Source organism: Periplaneta americana, chromosome 4 (assembly GCF_040183065.1).
Source record: "Periplaneta americana isolate PAMFEO1 chromosome 4, P.americana_PAMFEO1_priV1, whole genome shotgun sequence".
Classification (NCBI taxonomy): domain Eukaryota; kingdom Metazoa; phylum Arthropoda; class Insecta; order Blattodea; family Blattidae; genus Periplaneta; species Periplaneta americana.
Genome location: NC_091120.1, coordinates 24,434,080 through 24,458,497, shown reverse-complemented (window position 1 = coordinate 24,458,497; position 24,418 = coordinate 24,434,080). Strand labels below are relative to the sequence as shown.

Here is a 24,418-nt window from a genome sequence, read left to right as displayed (position 1 = left end):
AAATCTATTTTAATATTATCCTCCCATCTACGTTAATACTAGACCTATTAGTAGTAACAGCAATACCAATAGTAATACTTACTTACAAATGGCTTTTAAGAAACCTGGAGGTTCATTGCCACCCTTACATAAGCTCGCCATCGGTCCCTATCCTGAACAAGATTAATCCAGTCTACTATCATATCCCACCTCCCTCAAATCCATTTTTACATTATCCTCCCATCTACGTCTCGGCCTTCCCAAAGGTCTTTTTCCCTCCAGCCTCCCAACTAAAACTCTATATATATTTCTGGATTCGCCCCTTATGTGCTACATGCCCTGCCCATCTCAAACATTTGGATTTAATATTCCTAATTATGTTAGGTGAAGAATACAATACGTGGAGTTCTAGTTGTGTAACTTTCTCCATTCTCCTGTAACTTCAACCCTCTTAGCCCCAAATATTTTCATAAGCATCTTATTCTCGAACACCCTTAGCCTCTGTTCCGCTCTCAAAGTGAGAGTCCAAGTTTCACAACCATACAGAACAACTGGTAATATAACTGTTTTACAAATTCCAACTTCCAGCTTTTTTAAGCTTATCAACCGAATAATAACAGGCATTTCCCATATTTATTTTGCGTTTTAATTTCCTCCCGAGTGTAATTTATATTTGTTACTGTTGCTCCAAGATATTTGAACTTTTCCACCTCTTCAAAGGATAAACTTCCAATTTTTATATTTCCATTTCGTACAATATTCTGGTCACGAGACATAATCATATACTTTGTCTTTTCGGGATTTACTTTCAAACCTATCGCTTTACTTGCTTCAAGTAAAATTTCCATGTTTTCCCTAATCGCTTGTGGATTTTCTGCTAACATATTCACATCATCCGCATAGACAAGCAGCTGATGTAACCTGTTCAATTCCAAACCCTGTCTGTTATCCTGAACTTTCCTAATGGCATATTCTAGAGTGAAGTTAAAAAGTAAAGATGATAATGCATCTCCTTGCTTTAGCCCACAGTGAATTGGAAAAGCATCAGATAAAAACTGGCCTATACGGACTCTGCTATACATTTCAATGAGACACATTTTAATTAATCAAGTACCAAATTAAATAAGAATATTATATAAAATTCTCTCTTAACTGAGTCATATGTCTTTTTGAAATCTATGAATAACTGATGTACTGTACCTTAATACTCCCATTTTTTCTCCAATCGAGGCTTATGTTGTAGTTTCGTAACAAGCTGTTTTTTACGGTGATTGGTTGTTAGCCCTTTGCCCAACCCCAAGCTGAAGAACCACCCCTAATCCTGTCCGTGACTGCTTATTCAATATATTCGCAGCTACCCTCCATATCTGGAGGGCGTCTCCTCTATTCGCAACATGAGGACGCACCATGCTGTGGTGATAACCCACCAGTAGTAGAAGTAGTAGTAGTAATAATGATTTTATAGTTCCTATAACGGTTAAAGTCATAAATTAAAATCAAACTTATAATATGAAACAGCGACTATCAGATATAAAACAAATCAACTTTTTTTTTTTCATCTACTTCATGCTATGCAGATTCGTTTTACGCCATAAAAAACAAAACGACAAGGTAGAAATCTGATTTATTTAAGACAGGCAAACAATGTAAAATATGTGGTCTTTGATTAAACGTTTACAGAGAAAAATAATCACATTATATGTTACAAGCTGTACTCCCAGAGGTTATGCACTCTGATGACATCACTATGGCATACTATTTCACCTTAAAATTGTTAATGATGAACACCCACACTTGCATTAGCAAAGAGAATAAAGGAAAGTAATAATGCTGTATAACATTACAATGATTGCTATAACATAAAAAAACTGTCGTAGATCTAAAATTTAAATTGTTTATTTATATAACCAATGAGATACTGGAAGACTTAAAACAACAATATGGAGGTGAATAATACACCTTGGGATACTGTAAAAGATCTTACTACATAACTTAAAACTAGACCTTTCATAGACTGTTTTTCTTTGTGAGAGAGACATAAATGTGGGAGGAACATGAAAGTAGGGTGAGAGAAAAAACGATAAAGGAGTTACAGTGGTGAGTGATTAAGATGTTTATAAGTGAAAGAAATGGGGAAGAAAGAAGGAGTAACTGTACAGTACGTGCTGGAAAAGAAGAAATTAATAATATTAATCGTTTTCGTAATCTTGTAAACAATGTAGTCTTAAATAAACAAATAAAATTCGTATCTCTTATTTTTGTTCCATTATAGACAGAAAAAAATTTTATCAGTGACTCTCATTAATATTCTGACACTACAAAATTTTAAACATGTTGACTTTACGCATTTAACAGACATAGTTACAAAACAAAGTCTCAATATTTTGGAAGATGGTGGACTACTCGAGAAACACAATACAGTAAAATCCCTTGTAACCGCCACCCAAATAACCGGCAATATCAAAACAATGGCACTTTTGGCTGGGGGGGAAACTGCCACATTGCCACAGTCTGGGCCACATTAGGAAGTTCGCACGAACTTTCATTTTCAGTGAATATTCCAATCTAAAATTTGTGTATTATTTGTGTTGTGTGATGTATTTTAATAAAGAAAATCTACAAAATTTTTATGTTTATTTAGTTATGTTCGGGCCGTCAGTGTTGCCAAATTAGGAAGTTTGCACGAACTTTAATTTTCAGTGAATATTCGAACCTAAAATTAGTGTATTATTTGTGTTGTGCGATGTGTTTTAATAATGAAAATCAACACAGTTTTTTATGTTTATTTAGTTATGTTCGGGCCATCAGTGTTGCCACATTAGGAAGTTCGCACGAATTTTAATTTTTAGTGAATATTCTAACCTAAAATTAGTGTATTATTTGGGTTGTGTGACGTGTTTTAATAATGAAAAACCACACAGTTTTTATGTTTGTTCAGTTACGAGCAAGTGATTGAGAAATAAGCTCCACATGGGTGCAGTTTCAACATTTGGCACCATGAATTTTTTTTAATTTTATTGGGTTATTTTACGACGCTGTATCAACATCTCAGGTTATTTGGCACCCTGAAATACGAACCTTTTCTTTTATATATCTACTGGTATTTATTCAATTACCCGGCAAAATCTCGTACCTGGAACTAGCCTGGTTTGTTTGGTGTCAGATAAGAGGGATTCTACTGTACCAGTATCAGTTAATAGCATCTTAACTATATAGCTTACGAGATTGTCATTTTATTATAAACCCCCTGATTTTCGCATCATTTGTTACATTTCAGCCTATAGAAGGTTAATATCTGTGTAGTTGTAGCAGGGCTGTGGTGTGAATTGAGTGGCTAAAAGCAGTACCGGTAATAGAGAAATGAGGTGCAAAGGGACAAACACAATCTCTGAACTAGACACCTGACGATTTTTCACCATGCCAAGGATTGTTTTTATAGATAGTACATCTCTAAATTACTTAATATAAGCAACAACACGGTCATACAGAGATCTGAGAAGAAAGATGGGGTCGAATCTGTACTGCAAAGAGGGCAGCCAGAAAAACTGGGTAAATTGTACAGCGACTGGCAGCATTAAAAAATATCCAAGAATAAGTACTCTAGGACTGGCTGCTGAGCTTCAAGTAGAAAGAGGTAAGATTTTATACACTGAAAGTATTCGCTGAAAAAAAAAAAAAAGTACCATGGGAAAATAAGTAGGAAAAAAACCCTCATTAGTAAAGTGAATAAACTTAAGAAGTTTGAGTTTACTGAAGTCACAGCAGAAATTTGGTGGAAAGACGTCTTATTCAGAGATGAATATAAAGTCAATCTATACGAGTTAGACTGGGAAGTAATGGTTTGATTAAGGCAAACACAGAGCTTGAAATTCAGTAGACATTCAGTCTACTATAAAATTTAGAGAAAAAGAATGATTGTTTGGGGGTGTAATGTTGCATTGGGGTAGGGGAATTAGTATTAATATATGAAATAATGACCAAGCCAATGTACGGGAACATCTTCGAGCAAGCACTGAAAAAGAGAAAACATTTAGGCCTAAGTTCTACCAGGAAAATGACCCTAATCAAAGCTTGTGTTGCAAGATAGTGGCTCCGCTATAATTGTCCCAAAGTGCTTGATATGCTATCTTAGTGCCCAGACTTAAATCCCATTGAAAATCTATGGGATAAAGTGCTAAGTAAAGTAAACAGGGCGACACCTTAGTCTAAAGCTGATACGAAGTGGCAACTGCAAAAAGAATGGGCTGAAATTTCTCCCCAGTATACCAGGACAGTGTTGCAAGCATGAGTTTTGAAGGAAGTCTCTGATCATAAAAGCTTTGCATCAAAGTACTGACTGTTATATTTTGAAAAAAAAGAATCCACTTTTATTTATTATGTTTCATCTCTTCCGAATATGAAAGTGGCTATATAAATGTATTATGCTATAAGAAAAATACATGTACAGTGAAGCCTGTTCAAATCGGAACCTGAATAATTCGGAATCCTGTCTGTTTCGATAGATTTTATTGGTCCCAGCGAAATTCGTATGTATTATGTGTAATTTTTTCTGAATAAAACGGAAACTATCCAACGCAGAAACAGAAACTACTGTTCAAAACGGAAATAATATTTTCGACACACTACTTTAATGTAAAGTATATTTTGAAACAGTATGTGCTTTCAAGGAATGTACGAAATACGTAGGTCACTAAGATAAAAACAAGTTTTCTTTGCAAAATTTTTGAGGGTGCGAGGGTGTGTTGGCCTGGTGGTCATAAATTTTATTACCCTATTGACTAGGCAGACGAGTCCCTTCAAAGATGTTCAATGCTTCACTTCTGTATACTGTCGTAGCTGGGTAGAACACAAGTGTACTAGCGATTTCGTGATAAAAAAAGAAGTTGCGTAAAAATGTTGCACTAGCATTAACTGATGAAGTAAAAGTTATCGAGGAAAATTAGAAACGAAGCATATGGAAAATAATGTAGAAATTTAGGAATGAAAAACTCAGGTGTAACTTAACACTTTAAAAAATAAAGGCCATATCATGAGTGAGTGGCTTACTGTCAATGGTGACGTAAAAAGAAAACAGAAAACAACTGGTTACATAGAAATAAATCAGCTGTTGTGGGAGTGGATTTTTCTTGCCCTTTCAAAGATCATGTCAATTTTTGGACCTATTCTGCAAACCAGACACTTGAACAGGCAAAGAAATTAGATAATCCAGAATTCAAGGTTTCTAGGTTCCTAGTCCAATTAAATAATGTGTTATGATATACAGTACAGTATTTTAGTATAGGGTTAGATATTAAATTTAGTGTAATTAATAAACTTTATAGTGCTTAATGAGTGAGTTACGATACAATTTATACAGGAAATGAGATTTTCATCAAGACCATTCACCAATTAAATAAGCGACAGGAAGCTGATTTAATGTCAGTAGTGTTAAACGGAATATTTTGTAATTCCTATATTTTGCGGCATGGCATTTTGTTTTTCATTTATACAAATGATAAAATATTCCATTTTAACTTCACACCTGAATAACACAGAAACCTGTCCACAACGGAAAAAAATTAGGACCATGTCAGTTCCGTCTTGAACAGGTTTCACTGTATTTATTTTGTATTAAGGTTTACAAAATGTTATTTGTCTAAGAACATATTTTGATTTGTTATTTACAAACAGCAATGATCTGACGAATTTCAAAGTGTCCGAACATTAATAGGAGTCACTGTATGTACCAGAAGAGAAATTTTACCTATAGTGTTCATCAGCCCTGAGATCTTAAAAGTCTTACGTTACTCATTAATTATATTTGGACCCATATTTGATGTGCAGAGAGAACAGAGATGATAGACTTCATTTCATATTGTCTTATCATCTTGAAAGTTGTGAAAAAAAGATGAGTCCAAGTATGTGTCATTCAAATACGATGGTAAATGACATTAACACGTTTCTTGTAACAGAATTAAAACAAATGCATTACATTTACAGAAACTAAAATACATGCATGCGTTAAAGATAAAATAACAATGTTTTCATAATATTTGGAAATCTTTATTTTATTCACCTTTAATTACCATCCTCCCTAACTTTCAAAATAAAAATTGTATTTTAAAAGAATGTATTCCTCAATATACTACATCTAAATAGACTACTAATTGCTTATGTCACTAGTACTTAATTAAACTTGTGAAATATAAAGATATTTATAGAAATTAGTTTCACGAAACTGTATCACAATATTACTACATTTTAATCTTTCGAAATAAAACAGCCTTTTACTGTTATGTGCACGAAGAATGTTTTACATAATCATGATTTCCAATATTATAAACTTTTATCGTTTTAGGACCTCTTTCATGAATATTTATGTTTTTTATTTTAGGTTAAGAGTTTTATTTTATAATACAAATAAAATGGATACCAAAAGTAAGTTCGGAAAGAATGAGAAAAAAAAATACAGCATAGAAGTAGTATATTACATACTAAGTTTAAGTTGTGGTTACCACTGGAACTTAAGAACTATGCTGAATACAGCTTGCTCTCCAATCTACTTTATTATATATATTGCATCCCTATGCAATTCTTCTACAAAGATATTAATTTTATAGGTGTTCCTGAGGTGAATGTCATATTTAAATGGCATGACAATAGCACTGTGAAGCAGTGAATTATTGTATAAAATAATATGATTATAATTTCTGGAAACTTCTGCTTCTCTTGCTTCTACACACTTTTTCAATTCCAGTATTCTCAAACAAATAGTTGGTGTTACCTACTAGATATCAACTACCTTTATAATACAGCCCTTGCCACATAAAATTGAAATGTCTACCACCCTGAAAAAAAAGTTATCTATTATTTTTACTTAAAAAAAAATTAACTATGTCGATATATACATAAAACAGCAATCAGCATCACCTGTATTATTTTCTTTTGAGTTATAAAAATATCTGTATATTCACAATTTCTTCTTCTTTTTTATTTATACAACAATTGCCTTCATCTAAAAGGCATCAACTGAAAAAAAAAATAATAAAAAACAATCCTGCAATTTTATAAACAAAATAACTCGCATATCTAATATTAGAACTTGCCAAGTATTCGCAAACACAATCAAGGCAAAATGGGATGCAGCCAACATTTTAATTTTGTTGAAAACTATCAGCACAATAATGTATATGCACACAAAATGCAAAGTGGCTGCAAGTCACTTGTATTCGTTAAGATACAATCATCTGCATTACATGCACACACCCCTTCTGTGTCCCATACATTGGAACTAATCATCAATCTTTAAACTACGTCCGCCATACAGGGCTTGTGAATTAGAACACATACATGAAAGGACAACAATGGACATTTTGTTGGGCTCTGTAATGAAGAGCTGTATACACTCACAACAGTTATGTTATCGTTATGCCCTTGGGAATGTATATATTCTCATTCAATATACCTATATGACAACATGCTTTGCATGTTGGCATTATTATGTTCCATATTGATTAATGCCCCATTTCTTAATGAAGAGAAAATCACAACCTTGTAGCATGGTTTTCAACCCAAAACTAAAATATCAAAAGATTGTATATCTTGCACGCTTACACATACTGTCACCTATGCACTGATACATCAGTAGTTTCTTCTTCATCCGTGGCTACATGGTTTTAATTCCAACCAAAGAAATTTTTTCTTGTTACAAATGTTAGTTTGTTACAAAGCCAACTCTGCAACAGAGTATGTTATCACAGCAGATGCGGAACAAATCTGTTAATCATTACTTTCGGAAGAAAAGTATCAACAACACATGCTAATTATTTGGGTGTGGTAAGTGAAAGAGCACTTCGCGCTTAATTCTCAACAGCACGAAAATTCTTACACATCTCTACAACATAGAAATACTATACTTAAATTACAATGAGACTTGACAGTCGTTGAAGTGATTGATATATGAAGTTTACAAGCTTAATGAAATCTAATTTAACATTTTATATGAACTGAAGAATAAAAATTCAACTTCGTAGTCTTTCGTTGTGATTTCCATTTCACTAAGATAAAATATATTGTATAAATGTAGAGAGTATATACTCTATAAATGTAAAATGCATAAAGTAGGTACCGTGTATAATTTCTGACGACTAAACAGAGGGTTAGAGATCTCAGTATTTAGAAAATTATTTTAAAAAACTCTTCATAATGGTAAAAAAAATTACTTATTCTGGAGGTATTTCAAATGCAACATATTTGATATCTTTCTTGCAATTCGTCAAATTATTACTAGTCTTTTAGCATGATTTTTTTTCCTTTCAAACCTTCAAGTTAAAGTCTTTAAAACAGTTTGTACGTAACATATTTCCAACTGCTTAAATTTTGATTTAGGTTCAAATCGAGCTGTTGGTACAATGCATAGTAGGGTTTGTATTGTTTGAATCACTCTTTGTGGTGAGAATCATGGTCTTTGTGCTTCTGGTGTGTTAATTCGGGATCCATCATTGCTGAGGAGTTGGTACGAGGCACTAGAAGAACACTTCCATCTGCAGATTGCTGCAGACTGTATTCACAAGGAGAGTACAGGTTCCCTTCAGGATCTCGAAGATGCTGTAAAATTAAATAGAAATAAATTACGTCACGAAGTACACCACTGAAGTGGAATGTAATAGTACATTATGCAACGAGCCTATAATGGTAGTAATTAAGACGCGAGTATGTTTGTTTATGAAACGAACACAAGCGAGTTTCATAATTTTCATACGAGCATCTTAATTACCATTATAGGCAAGTTTCATACGACTTTTTATGCTCGACCATATTTCTAACTTGAAATTATTCATAAGTATTCATGTTATGGTTATCTACGTGAAGAGCGGAACTGACCTTCTAAATTGTGAGATATGCACAGATGCGAAAGTATTGATGTTTTCCGAGGAACGAATGACATTGACCTTGATATAATCTAGAGAATAACATGAACATTAATATTGATATAACCTGGAAATTGATTTAGAATTGAAAACGAGATGACAAATTGAATTTATTTGAATATTATTTACAATTAACGCTAATTATTATAGTAACAGAACATAACCTTCTGCGACAGTATTGGATTTCCAGCCTCTGCGAGGTTTCGCTAATTGTCTTTCGATTGTATATCCGAGAATAATCTATACTTGAGGTTTTATAATGGTACAATGGTGATTTCTCATTGGCTGAACAACTGAACTATAATGAATAGGTGTACTTTAATGAGGTGCATTAAAAGGGCTACTACCAGGTGTATAATTACTACATTTTGGCATGGTCGAGCATAAAACATATGAAGATAAAATGCAAGATATTTACTGTTCCGAAACAGGAATATATTATGTTGATGCGTAAGTTTGTAGGGTTTTGTCACTGTGACAAAAGATTTATTATTGATGAATAAAAGACAGAAATTAATCATTAATTCTCCTACATTGTCTATGACTCTCTATCAATGCTGGGATACTTTTTGAAGAAATCTGCTGGTTTGGAGTTAGAAAAGTCGTCAAGCCAAGTTTGTAAAGCATTTTCGTCATCAAAGGAGTTCCCTTAAAGATTGTTGGACAGAGAATGGAAAAGGTGGAAATCTGAGAGCACAAGATCGGGAAAAAGGGGGATGTGGAATCGCCTCCCAACAAAGCTCCTTGATAGCTGCTTTCGTCATGTTAGCAGAGTGCAGGAGTGCATTATCGTATTACAGCAACACTCGATGCAGTCTTCCCGGTCGTTTTCCTTCATTTGCGGCCGCAAGGTGTCTGAGTTCTTGGCAATGAATGTCAGCAGTTATTGTTACATTACATTCCTGGGAAGCAATTCATAGTACACAATCCTTTCTTTATCCCACCAGGCGCATAACATCATCATCTGCGAATGGACACTAACCTTTGTATGGGGTGTTGTGTGTTGAAACGACAAAACCATTTTATTGCAGTTCTTTTTTCGATGGCATTTTCCCCATACATGGCACAAATGTTTCGAGCCACTTCTTCTACCTTTACTCCTCTATTAAACTCAAAGAGAAGAATATGTCGGAAGTGTGTGGTTTTTTCATTTGACACTATATCTTCTTCAGCCCACAAATAGCACAAACATTCTTTAGATCCGGAAAATTTAAGGCGTATTTACAAGCACAACACTACAAATGAGAAACAATAAACAATCTCCTAACAAAGCAGTGTTGTGATGACGAACAAAAATGCTACGAACTTATGCATCAGCCTAAGAGATAAAAACTATTTACTTAAGATAATTTTAGCAATTTGTATTATTCAACGTCACACACAGATGCTGGAATGAATGCAGAACACCTACTTCAGTGCAACGCCCTAGGTAAAGACAGACAAAATGCAGAAGATATTTATTTCGAATAAATTTTATTCAGCTTCCTCCAAGTGAAGGCTGCCTAGAATACAAAGCTTACCATAAAATTGTTGTTATAATGGAAAAAAAAAAATAAATAAATAAATAAATAAAACAATGGAGAAGAAAAAGAATAAGAAATAGCACAACTAGAAGTAATTGCAAAAGACTAAACAAAACATCATTAATTCCAGAAGAAACATAAAATTTCCTAGTATCTATTAGCTATTGGATGATCACAGTCGTCTATTTAGCACTGGTTACAAGACCCAACTTAAGTGAGCAGATCACCATAGCAAAGAGATCAATCTATATAACTGTCGAGATGGTTTCTTAGGATTTTTATAGATCCCTTCACTGCAGACATAGATACTTCAGTCACAAGAGTTTGTCCTAGACCAAACTGCTTACAAAAATGCGCGAATCTTTTTGTGATGGTTCCTCTAGCCCCAATCAGTAATCCAATAACTTCGATCGACATTAGATTATATTTTTCCTTATAATATGGTATAGTGGGGTCGTATATGTCGCATTTTTCCTGACGTACCTCAGCAGGTTGATTTCCATATGTTTCCATCCTTATAGCTGGATCAATTATGAATCCGCTTGTTGATCTTGTCGGGATAGCGATGATGTCAATGCGCCTTGAAGACCCATTTGTGGACAAACCATGGACCTCCTCCTCTACTTAGTAGTTTTTTTCTCGTAAGGCCGATGCTAGGAGGGATCGAATCTTGTGGTGACGACTATTCCTCTCCATGAGGACAGGCTCCCAGAATGTGAGCAAGTGTTTCTTTCTCACTCCGAGAGACCTACCTGGGAGAGCACGTACTGGACATACATTGGCAGTCATCTTAATAGCGTCCTTCCATTCGCTGCTGGTCAATCCATTTGGTTTAGATAGCCATTTATTACCAGGCATGTATTCTTTATATAGAATGACTCCCTTTCCTTTATGAGGCAACGTAGACCAGGAATCAAATTCTTTGTCTCGTAGGAGTTTTCGTAAAGATGATACGTTTATCTGACCAGAGGAGTCAATATTTGCCAATCCAAGTTTATATTGGGAAGGAAGAAGGAAAATGGTGTAACCACCAAGATTCGAATCATTGGAAATCATCATCATTATTCAATGTCACACATGATGAGAATATAATTTTTCAACTTGAGTGAAATCTATGAAACTAATGATGTTTTAATGACAATAATTCATAATAAAATTCATATAATACGAAGAAATTCACAATAATATGTCATCTTGCAGTCCAACAGCTATTATCAATGAATATAGTACTACACTTTCGATTGAGAGTTCTCTTGTTATGTTTAATGATTTTTAAGAGACTTCTCACTCTGCGGGGGGGGGGGGGGGTGCATATCCACAGACACCCTCCCTATATCTCTCTCTCTCTGTTGGTTGATCTGTTGGTCAGACAGACATGCAAATAGACGCCTACAAACAGAACCTGTCTCTCTCCCTCAACTCTTTACCCTGTTTATATTTGTATTATATATCTCTTCTGCCCCTCCTCAAATAAAAGTATACTTAATACATTTTAATTTCCAGTTTCACTATAGATAATGTACCGGTACATGATAAAATAAGGAAACTATGCTGTCCACTATCAAATTTTCTTGATATCTGCCATTCTTAGTAACTCCTTACTTTTCATTCGTAAGTTACAGACAGAACTTCAGTTCTAATATAGGCCCCAGTGAATAGGGATTATAAAGAATGGACACTGAGCGAAATTTGCTGTGTTTTGTTTCTCTGTGCGCCAGCGTTTAGTTCCACTTTCAAGCGCTAGAGGTTAGTGTAACCGAGAATACGCTAAGATAATAAATGAGAATAGAGTTAAGACACGGGATCCAAACATCGCCTACCTTACTGCATAACCCAGTAACGCTTTGCTTCAAATAAATTCAAGTTAACGGCTTTTCCTTATTTCTCAGTGACCAACTAGTTGTGATAATATTTTATATTTCAGATATAATAAATTATATTATATAATAATATAATACATTATAAAATTAAGTATCGAATTCGTTTAATATTTGTATATAATATAATATAGGTAGGCTATATGGTTTTACTTCTCGTAAGAGTTTTGTTTTTCCATTTTCAGCGCTATCACATCATTACATATTTTAATTGTTGTTGGGGTCAACGTCTCAACTCTCATTATAAAGGAACTCTAGAGTCTAGACATTACAATTAATGACGGATTTATTATTTTATAGATCCAATTTATTTTATTTGAGTACATAATGTACCTAGATGTATTAATTATATGTGTTATATTTCCGCTGTGTCGACTGCTAGCTGGTGTGATGTCAGCGCCAACTCTAGGGAGAAAGCAGAATCTCATGCTTTAGCTGGCTTGAAGGTCACTGAAATCAGTCCGGCTACATCAAAGGTACCGACGCGAAGTGTCCATTCTTTATAATCCCTATTCGCTGTAGGCCCAGTCCTACAATGTTCAATACTTCTCGTGCACAGCAGCCTACGTGAAAATACTGCTGTTACAATTTTGAAGAACTCTCCAGATAACTCGGATATCTTGTGCAGAGTTTTGCTAGCGACAGAACATGAAGTTAGAAGAAAGATTAGCGGATTAGCGAGGATCTAGTGTAGTAATAAAACTTGGGGGAATTGGTACTTATAACAAGAGATTGCTGTATTAAAAAATTCAGACTCTAGCTTAAAAAACGCAGAACATAGAAATTTCACTTACAACCTTTCTTTCTTTCTGAAATACAAGATCTGAGAACTTACCTGGAAGACATGTCTGTAAAGTTGGGTGAACTTCTGCTTTGCTCTCTGCATTTCTGTCATCCTAAACTCTCTTTCCCTCAACAGACGATTTTTCCGATCTCTCATTTCTTTCACTTCATCAGCCAATGTCAATATCTGATCCAGTTTTCGTTTGCGACAATTTTGAGCAGCCACCTGTTTCAAGCAAATTTAATATCATTGTAGGACAAAAACTTCGGAAATAAAATATACATGTACGTATTATCAGCTACTTGTATAAATAAAGTAGTAAATAAATGAACAAATAATAAATCTATAAATAAGTAAATAAATAAATAAATAAATAAATAGACAAATATATATGTATATATATTTATATTTATGTTAAGTTATAACAATAAAAGTTACAGTAGAACCCCTTTTTAACGAAGCTCTAAGGGATTACTTTTCGTTTCCTTGAATAGGAGTTTTCCTTAAAAGGGGGGGGGGGGGTTACATAAAATGTGAAGGAAAGGCTAAAATAACTAGTACTAATGTGTGTTATATACCAAACATTATAATCATTTAATTAGGCATTATTATGTACAATACATTTCATTATAATATTTTCTAAATCTTCAAATGCTGAAGCACGAATGTTATTCTGTTTGGTTGAACCTGAACCACAATGAAACTAAGCATTGAAAATTTATTTTTTCTTCTTCATTATTTCCCATTCTTAATGAAATAATTGGCAAACTGTACTTTTTTGCCATATGCGATAGTGTTATTTGAGGATTAGCCTCGAAATCCTTTATTATTTTCACTTTCTGTCTGATAGTTAATTCCTTCCATTTAGTTGACATTATAACGACACATTAAAAAAAAAAACCTTGGAAACAGGCTCCACACAACTTGCAAGAACAAAGCAAACAAAACAATCACACGGTGTGAAAACAATGCAAAGCAAGACCAAACAGAATGATAAAGATGCCCCTGCATGGTGCCACGTTACTATCGACTGAGATATACTATCAAATATGCCGGTACTATTGACTACTGAAAGTCAAGTCGATATTTTGGGCTTCATTATCACAAAATACACTTGAAAAGTATTCCTTACAAGCAGAAATTAATTACATTATTCTTATGGTAATTTGGCTGGAACAACACATTAGTCGTTAAAAATGGAAATACAGTATTAAAAAGGGGTTTTACTGTAGTACTAAGCCAGGCTGGGCATCGTGAATGGAACCGATCTCTAAACGGGGATGCTTAATATTCATCCGTCACTGAATCAACGCTGCGCTGTGTTTGGCGGGAATGAAGAGAAATCATATGGCTCCCCATGAGAGAGTAGAATCCGCTCTTGCTGCCCAGCCCTGTACTAAGGTATGAAATTTAATATACAAGGATTTTGAAGCAAGGAACGTCGATATTTTCTACTGAACCATTCACATTCCTATGAGGAAAGGCTAACAATTACGTCAAAACTACTCTGGCAACGCTACAGCACAAGATTTAAGTAAGTGAAGGCTGAATGTAAGTGATCCATGATAAAGTCAGAAATACGAAATAATCTAATTCTACGAAGCTTAAACTGAAGGATATAGACCATACTTCAAAGAATTGTGAACAGATGTATACAAAAAAATATGGAAAATTAAAAAAATAATTACATTTAAAATAATTTATTACCATAATCAAATTAATAGTCATGCCAGCACAAACCTTATTTTTGCCCCTTCTCCTGATGTCTCTGATGAGTGACAGCTGTGCTTCGCTTAGATCATATTTCGATAATCGCTCATTGAACTCATCCATGGGAAGATTGATGATGTCACTTACACTCAGCGGTATGTTCATTGATCGTGCACGTTTCTCGTCCCTGTTCAAGTGTTCCTCTTCAGTTTTTCGGCCTTTAAAAAGAAAAATTAAACATCATATTTTTTAGTAATTGTACTATGTCAAATGTAGTGGTGATATATTATTATTGGTATCATATCAGATATAATATAATTAAAAAAAAAAGTACAACTACAAAATTCCGCACTAGTCTGATGTTATTTTTTTTTGTAGCGAGTTATTTTATAATGCTGTATCAATATCTCAGGTTATTTAGCATCTGATTGAAATGAGGATGATAATGCCGATGAATGAGTCTGGAGTCCAGCACTGATAGTTACTCATATTGAGTTGAGGGAAAACCCCAGAAAAAATCTCAACCAGGTAACTTGTCCCAACTGGGATTCGAACCCGGACCACCTAGTTTCGTTGTCAGATGCGCTAACCGTTATTCCACAGGTGTAAAAGGTAAAAAAAGGTAAAGGTATCCCCATAACATGCCATGAAGGCATTTGGGGGGCATGGAGGTAGAGCCCCATGCTTTCCATGACCTCGGCACTAGAATGAGGTGGTGTGGTCGGCACCACGCTCTGACCGCCTTTTATCCCCAGGAAAGACCCGGTACTCAATTTTATAGGAGGCTGAGTGAACCTCGGGGCCGTTCTGAAAGTTTGGCAACGAGAAAAAATCCTGTCACCACTTGGGATCGAACCCCGGACCTTCCAGTCCGTAGCCAGCTGCTCTACCAACTGAGGTGTGGACCTGATAAATGTCAAATGAATTCAAGCTGTGGAATACTTTCTTTGGCAACAAAATGATTACAATGTGGTACCAATGATGATCAGAACTACAAACATCGATGTGATAATTTTTTTCTCTCTCATATATTAGTTTAAAAAAACTACTCCTTTTCAAAATAATAAAGCTTTAAAGAACTATCTTTTTTTATATTCCATCATTATGTCTGAATCCGTCAAATTTTAGTAACATAATGACTATACCTTACGAAAGCGTAATTTTTGTTGTACTTATGCAAAAGAAAATACAATTCGTTTTTTATAATTTTTAAAAACATCTAAAACACAATAATAATAATAATAATAATAATAATAATAATAATAATAATAATAATAATAATAATAGTAATAATAATAATAATAATAATAATAATAATAATAATAATAATAATAATAATAATTCACTTCAAAGCTATAGTGAAGCATACCTTTCTGCTTGTCTCTTGCAACAGGCCTTTGCATTGCACCAGCACTTTCAGGAGGAAGGTGATATGAGTGGTTGTGCTGAATATGCTCCAGGGCAGGCCTTGCATCTGAAATACACAAAATTATGTTGTCACTTCAATGCTGATTATGTAGTTAACGCTGTTTTACTACTTTGTGCTAAATATGAAGAACTTTGGTAAAACAAGAGTGAAACCATCTTGCCCACAGACTTCAGGTGTTTCAGTGAAGTAATTTGCCTTCTTGCTTCCCAATATTTGGGCTAAGGTCTACAAAAGTCTTGAGAGATTCACAGTTTGCCAAGTGTTCCACATCCACATCTTTTTTATTTGTGCACAACAAATAATTTGGGGAAATTAATAAATAAATTCTATGAAGATGCTTACTCATGCTATCACAGTAACAGCAGATTTCTAGTTAAGATCAGGAATTTAATTTTAAATATTTCGAGGAATACTTCCATCAGAATTTAAAATTTTGGTGGTAGTTGAAACTAATTTTATTTTTTTATATTCAAAGTTATAAATCCGTCCCGCGCTGTGGCGTCGTGGTCTAAGACATCCTGCCTAGGACTCCCATTACGGAATGCGTGCTGGTTCGAGTCCTCATGGGGGAAGAAATTTTCTCATGAAATTTCGGACAGTGTATGGGAGCTGTGCCCACCCAGCATCGTGATGCACTTGGGGAGCTACGATAGGTAGCAAAATCCGGTTGTGAATACCAGCTATAACAGCTGGGGGGATCATCGTGCTAACCACACGATACCGCCATTCTGGTTGGATGATCGTCCACTTCTGCTTCGGCATGTGGGCGTGAGGCCAGCAGCCGGCTGTAGCGCCACGGATTATTATTATTTTAAGTTATAAATCCACACAAACAATTGTGTGTTGTTTTTACTTTAAGTTTAGTTTCTTTCTTTGTCTGACTTATCAGCTACGTCATTAATCTTAAATTGCAGACCACTGAGTCTTAAGATACGTCAATCAAACATACAGTAGATATAGGAAAAATATTATTTTACTCTAAAATACTGCATTCCAAGAATCTCAAATAGTACTGAAGTTATAAACTTCAGATTCTTTAGCAAAACAATCCTCAGAATTGACTTACATTCATAAAATACTAATCTGGTCTATGCAATCTAATGAATACCTGTGTTAAGAAATTGGTTAATTATTATCTCATGAGGAGAAATAGTGATGTGGAAACACGGTATTTTAAATAATTGATTAAATGGCGATCTTACTCGTGTTCAATTGTGTAAGCATGTGCGGCTTACAGCTGTTTCGGTGCTTCTTCACACCATCCTCAGAGCCTATTAGATCTCGACGTCATCTCGAACTTCGCTGCCTGTTGTGTGGGTGCGTTCGATTGTTGAGAAGTGTTGAAATGTGTGTTGCTTACTCATGCTTTCTAGTAGGCTCTGAGGATGGTGTGAAGAAGCACCGGAACAGCTGTAAGCCGCACATGCTTACACAATTAACACGAGTAAGATCGCCATTTAATCAATTATTTATATTCAAGTGTTAAAAGTAGTGTACGAAAGATTCAACATGGATTATCAAGACAACGGTATTTTAAATAAAAACAAACCAAATTTCAGGCAATAAGTGAGTGTAGCCTAATGAACAATAATGTAGATCATATACAAGAGGGCCCCAGTTCAGATCTCAGTATAACGAACTTTTTTTCTCTATTTCTTTTACTTCTTTGTTTTTTACTGTTGAATGAATTTTTATTATTATACAGGTGCTCTTAGTTTCACACAGATTTAAATACAAATGTTATGTATACAGGGCTTAGAGTACAACACAAAAAAAATTAAGTAACTGATTAACTAGCGGACTTACTCGTGTTAATTATGTAAGTCTGTGCGGCTTACAGCTGTTTTGGTGCTTCATCACACCATCCTCAGAGCCTACTAGATCTCGGCGTCATCTCGTACTTCTCTGCCTGTTGTGTGGGTGCGTTTGATTGTTGAAAAGTGGAGTCAAATAGTGTGTGTGTACTGAAATTGATCTGTGTGTTGAGAATTTGATCGGGGTGTGTTTTATTGTGTTTGTATATTTTGTAAAACACACCCTGATCAAATTCTCAACACACAGATCAATTTCAGTACACACATACTATTTGACTCCACTTTTCAACCATCAAACGCACCCATACAACAAGCAGAGAAGTACGAGATGACGCCGAGATCTAGTAGACTCTGAGGATGGTGTGATGAAGCACCGAAACAGCTGTAAGCCGCACAGACTTACATAATTAACACGAGTAAGTCCGCTAGTTAATCAATTACTTATATTCAAGTGTTAAAAGTAGTGTATGCAAGATTCAAAATGGAAAAAAAAATTATCTATTGTAATAACTGGTTGTGTATAAGTTATTTAAATTCAATGTAACAAAAAATATGGAAAATACTACTTATCTTTTAACCCAGTCTAGAGACAAATCAGTGTCATAGCAAGTAACTAGATGAGCAATTAACCTGAATGATGTCGGGCGAATTCCAAGCTACAGCTATATTTCATCTCTGGTGGCTTCGGTCCCACTGCTCCCTCAACAGCCCCACTGAATGCATTTCCCGGTGCAACAGCTCCCGCACCAGGCTCCCCGTACTCATATTTGATGGGGGTTGGAGGAAGACCAGGCGTGGTTCCATGACTACCCAATGAAGAGCCTCCTGGTAGAACATGCAGAATTGAACAAATCATGTTCACTCTCAAATTATACAGATATGTTTAGGGAGTCCAATAAGAATGTCTTGTAAATGCCACCTTATATCTACAGGTTCCTTTAAGAAATATAATTATGTTTGAAGCAATGCAAATTAAGGATGCAGGAGGATTCGAATTAACTGAGAGGTCGGGGGTGGGAAGCATTTCCCCTTGTCTATAGTTCGTAGAGTTATTCATTCTTTTCTCTTCTGAGGACAAAAGTCTCTCCCATGCTACAGTCTATATGCCTACGCCCAGCAGAGAGAAATTTATTTTATCATTTTTAATATTATTATTAATTATTTAAATTAATTTATCACATATTCATTTTACGAGAGGGGTTCGGCCGGCGCCGTGGATCGTGTCCCAGCATAGCTCAGTTGGAAAGAGCGCTCAGCGCGCAGAGCTGAGAGGTCCTGGGTTCGATTCCTGGTGCCAGTACGAATTTTTCTCGTATTAAATAGTAATAATTAAATTAATTTATAATTAAAATTTTTAGATTATACAATGATGCAATAACTCGGTACCTCAACATGTAAATTAAGTTATCATCAAATGAAATGTCATTAATAGTCGCTTATTAATATTATTATTATTATTATTATTATTATTATTATTATTATTATTATTATTATTACTATTTCGTCGCGTAACATAATTAGGAATATAAAATCCAGACGTTTGAAATGGGTAGGGTATGTAGCACATATGGATGAATCCAGAAATGCGTATAGAGTGTTAGTTGGGAGACCTGAGGTAAAAGACCTTTGGGGAGGCCGCGACGTAGATGGGAGGATAATATCAAAATGGATTTGAAGGAGGTGGGATATGATGGTAGAAACTGGATTAATCTTGCTTAGAACGAGGATCGAGGGTGGGCTTATGTGAGAGCAGCAATGAACCTCCGGGTTCTCTAAAAGCCATTTATAAGTACATTATTATTATTATTATTATTATTATTATTATTATTATTATTATTATTATTATTACTACTACTATTACTATTACTATTATTGTTTTTATTTTTACTTGATTATTTAACGAAGCTGTATCAACTACTAGGTTATTTAGCGTCGATGTGATTGGTGATAGCGAGATGAGGCTGAGAATTCGCCATAGATTACCTGACATTCGCCTTATGGTTGGGGAAAACCTCGGAAAAAACCCAACCAGGTAATTAGCCCAAGTGGAGATCGAACCCACGCCCGAGCGCAAACTATTATTATTATTATTATTATTATTATTATTATTATTATTATTATTATTATTATTATTTATAAAGCTTTAAACTATAAAAGTATGTGGTTGCTGATTTTTGAGAATATATAACACCACTGTGCTCTTGAATATATTTTAACAAGTTGTCCTAACATGTAGAATGATCTGAGGCCTTTGTTGTTTAAGTCATGTTGCATATTTATTATAGAATTACTAAAAATTATTCATCCACGTAAATTAATCCTTCTCCTCCTCCCAAAGCATGAGTGTATATTATTAGTTGCTGCCCATGCGTATTGCACTGTAATTTATAAAAATTTATGGTACAGGAATGCAATAAGTTGTTGTAAGCTCACCCGTGGCTGAGTGGTTAGTCTCTTGTCTCCCATCATAGCGACCCAGATTCGATTCCCGTCTAAGTTATTAAGGAATTTGTGATGGACAAAGCAGGTACAAGGGGTTTTTCTCGGGGTTCTCCCGTTTCCCCTCATTCCACCAACACCCCATAATCACTCTCACTCTGCGAGGTTCAGAACTAGGCCTCCAGAATAAATAAAAAATGGCTGAATGTTGTACACACCTGTTTTAATAAAGACTGTGGTTCCTTCTTGTACTGCCATAATTATGTCAAAAATAGTGGAGTGTCAGCTGTTAACTTTAACTGTCATATAAACTTAGTATATGATATATCAGCAATGGTAGATATTTTCGTCCACCGCTGTGAAGCAATGGTTAGCATGTCTATGAAATGAGCAGGCCTGGGTTTAAATCCTGATGGGGACAAGTTATGTGGACGAGGTTTTTTCCGGGGTTTTCCTTCAACCCATTAAGAACAAATTGTGGGTAACTTTCGGTGCTGGACCCTGAACTCATTTCGCTGGCATTATCACCTTCACTTCACTCAAACGTTTGATAATCATAGCAGTTGATAAAGTGTCGTAAAATAAACCAAATGGAAAAAAAAAAAAACTTTTTAAGATATTCATGCACTTCAGGTATTCAACAGTTAAAGTGAATTAAAAGAAATTCTCGACCCCCGTAAAAAGTTTAATTCGAATCCTGGAATGCAGAGTAACTTTCATTCACAGTTTATACAAAATAACAAAGAGATTCGCATATTACCTGAACTTTGTTCTTGAAAGTAGCGTTTGCCGTACATTTGGTGCTTCTTCTGAGCCATTGGTGGCATCCGGTGAGAGGCATCAGAGGACCCCACTCCAGCAGTTGCGTGTTGACGACTTGAATAACTGTAGTCGTATGCTCTGTATTTGCTGTTATAAAAAATATATAATTAAAATTATATCTCATTAATTTAATTTCAGTTTTTAATCTGTGTCTATAATAGTAATATTCCCACATACAATGCAATGAAAAATAAATCTAGAACACAACTCTATCAAGTATAACATACACAATGAATCATTTAAATTACAGAGGCTAGTGAATCAGAAGAAAGTATTGTATTAAACTGAATTTAAAAAGAACACGATTCAGTCATTTTACTTCCAAATAAAGAGAGCTCAGTACATTTTGTTAACAAGCTGAATGGACTCAATCAATCAATCAATCAATCAATCAATCAATCAATCAATCAATCAATCAATCAATCAATCAATCAATCAATCCCGTCTTTTAACGTAATTTTCGACTTTTAAAACGAAAGCTAAGAGAAATGAGTTAACATAGCATTAGAAATAAACTTTGGATGACAAGAAACCAAATGCTAGAGTCAATGACTCTTTCTCAAGTGGTTTTATTTCGTACATATATGTCAGAAAGCTGTGAATGGGTGGAATTTTTAAGATACATAGTTTCACTATTTTCTACCACCATAATTTTCGTGTTGACGTCTCACCTGCAGTGCAGAAAGGTGTGAAGACAGACCTCGACATAGAATTTTGACTTCAATCATCTCTATTCATAAATACAGAAAATACTAAATGTAACCACAGTCTAGTATATACAGATACAGTCACGAAGTTTGAGTTGTTGAAGGTACTAGGAACAATAGACTGTGTAGACTGTGCTGGTACTATTTCGCATTGTCTGTGATGAGGCGATAGTAGCGATCCTAGTGGTTAGCAACTATCTATGGATGCATATTCCCTACATATAGAGCTGTATATACTAGACTGTGATATAACCAACAGTGTTTTGTTTTCTCATCTAATGGAAGCCGCACTTAAGATTCTGTTGCACTTAAAAATCAATCATTCACGGTTGAGCCTATGTAAATCCGAGATAAGGGCCCAAAACGACCACTGGACTACCAAGAATGAGCACAGTATTTTCTCATTGTTGTGGCACGTTTTATATTTTTTCAGTTGAATTTATATTTTAATTTGATTCAGTGTTTGTCAATCTTTTGTTTCGTTACTAATTATGTACAGTTTCCCTGAAAAGGAATGAGACGATTGAATATTCCTAAGTCTCAGATGTAAAACACTGCGCATGATCAGAGACCAGAGCACTGATACACAAGATAACGAATATTGAGTTACTTAGATTCAAGCTATTTGGTTTGTTACTAGCATCGTCCCGGAATTCATTTAAAAAACTGCAAAAAATATGATATTACGTAAATAAGAGATAAATATATACGTAAATCGTGTAGTTAAATCGACAATGGACCTTCATGACTAGATCGACACTCCGCACAGAAAGTAAAGCTTTTGTGTCGTTGCAATAGCTCAGACGATAAGATCTCTGCGTGTTGTGTAGAAGAGACCGAGTTCGATCTAAATAACGTTGAAATAGAGTTTTACAAAGTCCTCAGATTAAGTGTTAATGATCACAGAAATTACAAAATTACAAGTTATAATATTATAAACGTTAATCTAATGAATGCATTTATACACACACACATACAATGTAAATGCATATATACATATATTAAAAACTAACAATTAAAATGAAATTAAAAATATATTCCTAAGCCACACAGACAAACGATTACAAAGGTTTAGAGTCCTTAGGCCATGTCATTTGTTGAGTAATTATTACAATATAGTAGACTGTGATATCGTGTTGGGGTGGATGTCTTACGATAGACCTGGCATTATAGAACGCATCGATGGCCGGTTTAATGCGAGAACTTACGAGCACATTCTGGAAAATGGAAAATATATTCCTTCCTTCCGCCCCTAGAACGTTTTCCCGAAGGAACATTGCTGTTCCAACAGGATAACCATCCCGTGCACTATACCGCAAGCATTCAAAGATGGTTTCAAAGTAGACCCGAGATCGAAATCATTAATTAGCTTCCGAAGTCACCTGATTTGAATGTCATCAAAAATTTATGGGCGGAATTGAAAAAGAGAAGGATAGCCACTTATGCCCACCGACGCCCTCGAAATCGAGACGAATTGTGGGATCAAGCTGTTGAAACCTGGGAAGATCTCGTCGGGGATTAGAATTTATTCCACAATCTCGTGACATCCATGCCGGACCGACTTAGAGCTGTAATAGAAGCTGATTCATGTGGACAAGATTTTAAGTTGACAGGTCTCTTTTTGTTTCTTGTGATTTTTGTTTGAGGAAAAATACTCTTAACTTTCAAGTAAGATTTATTTTTGACAAGGTTCAGTCCACTTGTAAGACCCAGAAATTGGGCATAAATTATTCATATTTTTCGACAAATTAGACAGTCTAGGAACTCTGAAGAAATTAATTACACCTCAATAAAAAAAAGTTTCACCTGGGATCGAACACGAGACGTTTCGGTTAAGCAGTGGAACCGACCCGCTACTATATGAGCTACCGAGACAAGACAGTAACAACAGCAGTCTAGAATGTAGATCCCATAGCAGGCATTTGCCATTCGGTACAGAGAAGCAGTGTTAGCTTGGGACCCGAGCTATGTTGTGAAATCGTGGCCTTAAATGGCTGTCTTCTTCGTGATTCTTATTTTGGTCCTTGTCCTTGTGGTCCTCGTAACAATTCTTGCTGTATTTCTCATGTTATATATTGTTACGTCGATATCAAGTGAACCGCGCTGTAGAACTTTAACTTCCGACGACCAAGAGTCGTCTCATTCCTTTTAAGGGTAACTGTACAACAATCCATTTCCAAAAATATAATGTCGAACATGGTTCCCGAGTATTTGTTAATTTCCGTTATTCAGTTTACTGGAGCTCTATAGACTGGTGCTCTATGTACTTTCACAATGTCAATGAAAAAGAATATTAACACCTATCTATCTAGTCATTATGAAAATGTAACACGGAAACATTTGCCGATGTGAAATTTTCACTAACCTCGTGACAACACTATGGGACTTTTTACTAAAAAAAATTGTAAAATTGCAATTGATTAGA

General features: G+C 35.0%; 1 protein-coding gene across 9 annotated transcripts in view; it reads right to left on the bottom strand.

Moving 5' to 3' along the window:
- Positions 1-1,587: 1,587 nt before the first annotated feature.
- Positions 1,588-24,418, bottom strand: part of cnc (NFE2 like bZIP transcription factor cap-n-collar) — a 406,452-nt gene continuing 383,621 nt past the window's right edge. For 8 of the 9 annotated variants that reach the window (XM_069822992.1, XM_069822988.1, XM_069822993.1 and 5 more), the window contains 6 exons: positions 21,225-21,373; positions 18,656-18,850; positions 16,152-16,256; positions 14,813-15,000; positions 13,124-13,297; positions 1,588-8,565 (listed from right to left, as the gene is read on the bottom strand). In XM_069822992.1, the coding sequence (XP_069679093.1) occupies positions 8,398-8,565; positions 13,124-13,297; positions 14,813-15,000; positions 16,152-16,256; positions 18,656-18,850; positions 21,225-21,373 (979 nt within the window). In that variant the 3' untranslated portion in view covers positions 1,588-8,397. The remainder of the gene's footprint in view (positions 8,566-13,123; positions 13,298-14,812; positions 15,001-16,151; positions 16,257-18,655; positions 18,851-21,224; positions 21,374-24,418) is intronic. The other variant, XM_069822989.1, reaches the window with a different exon arrangement.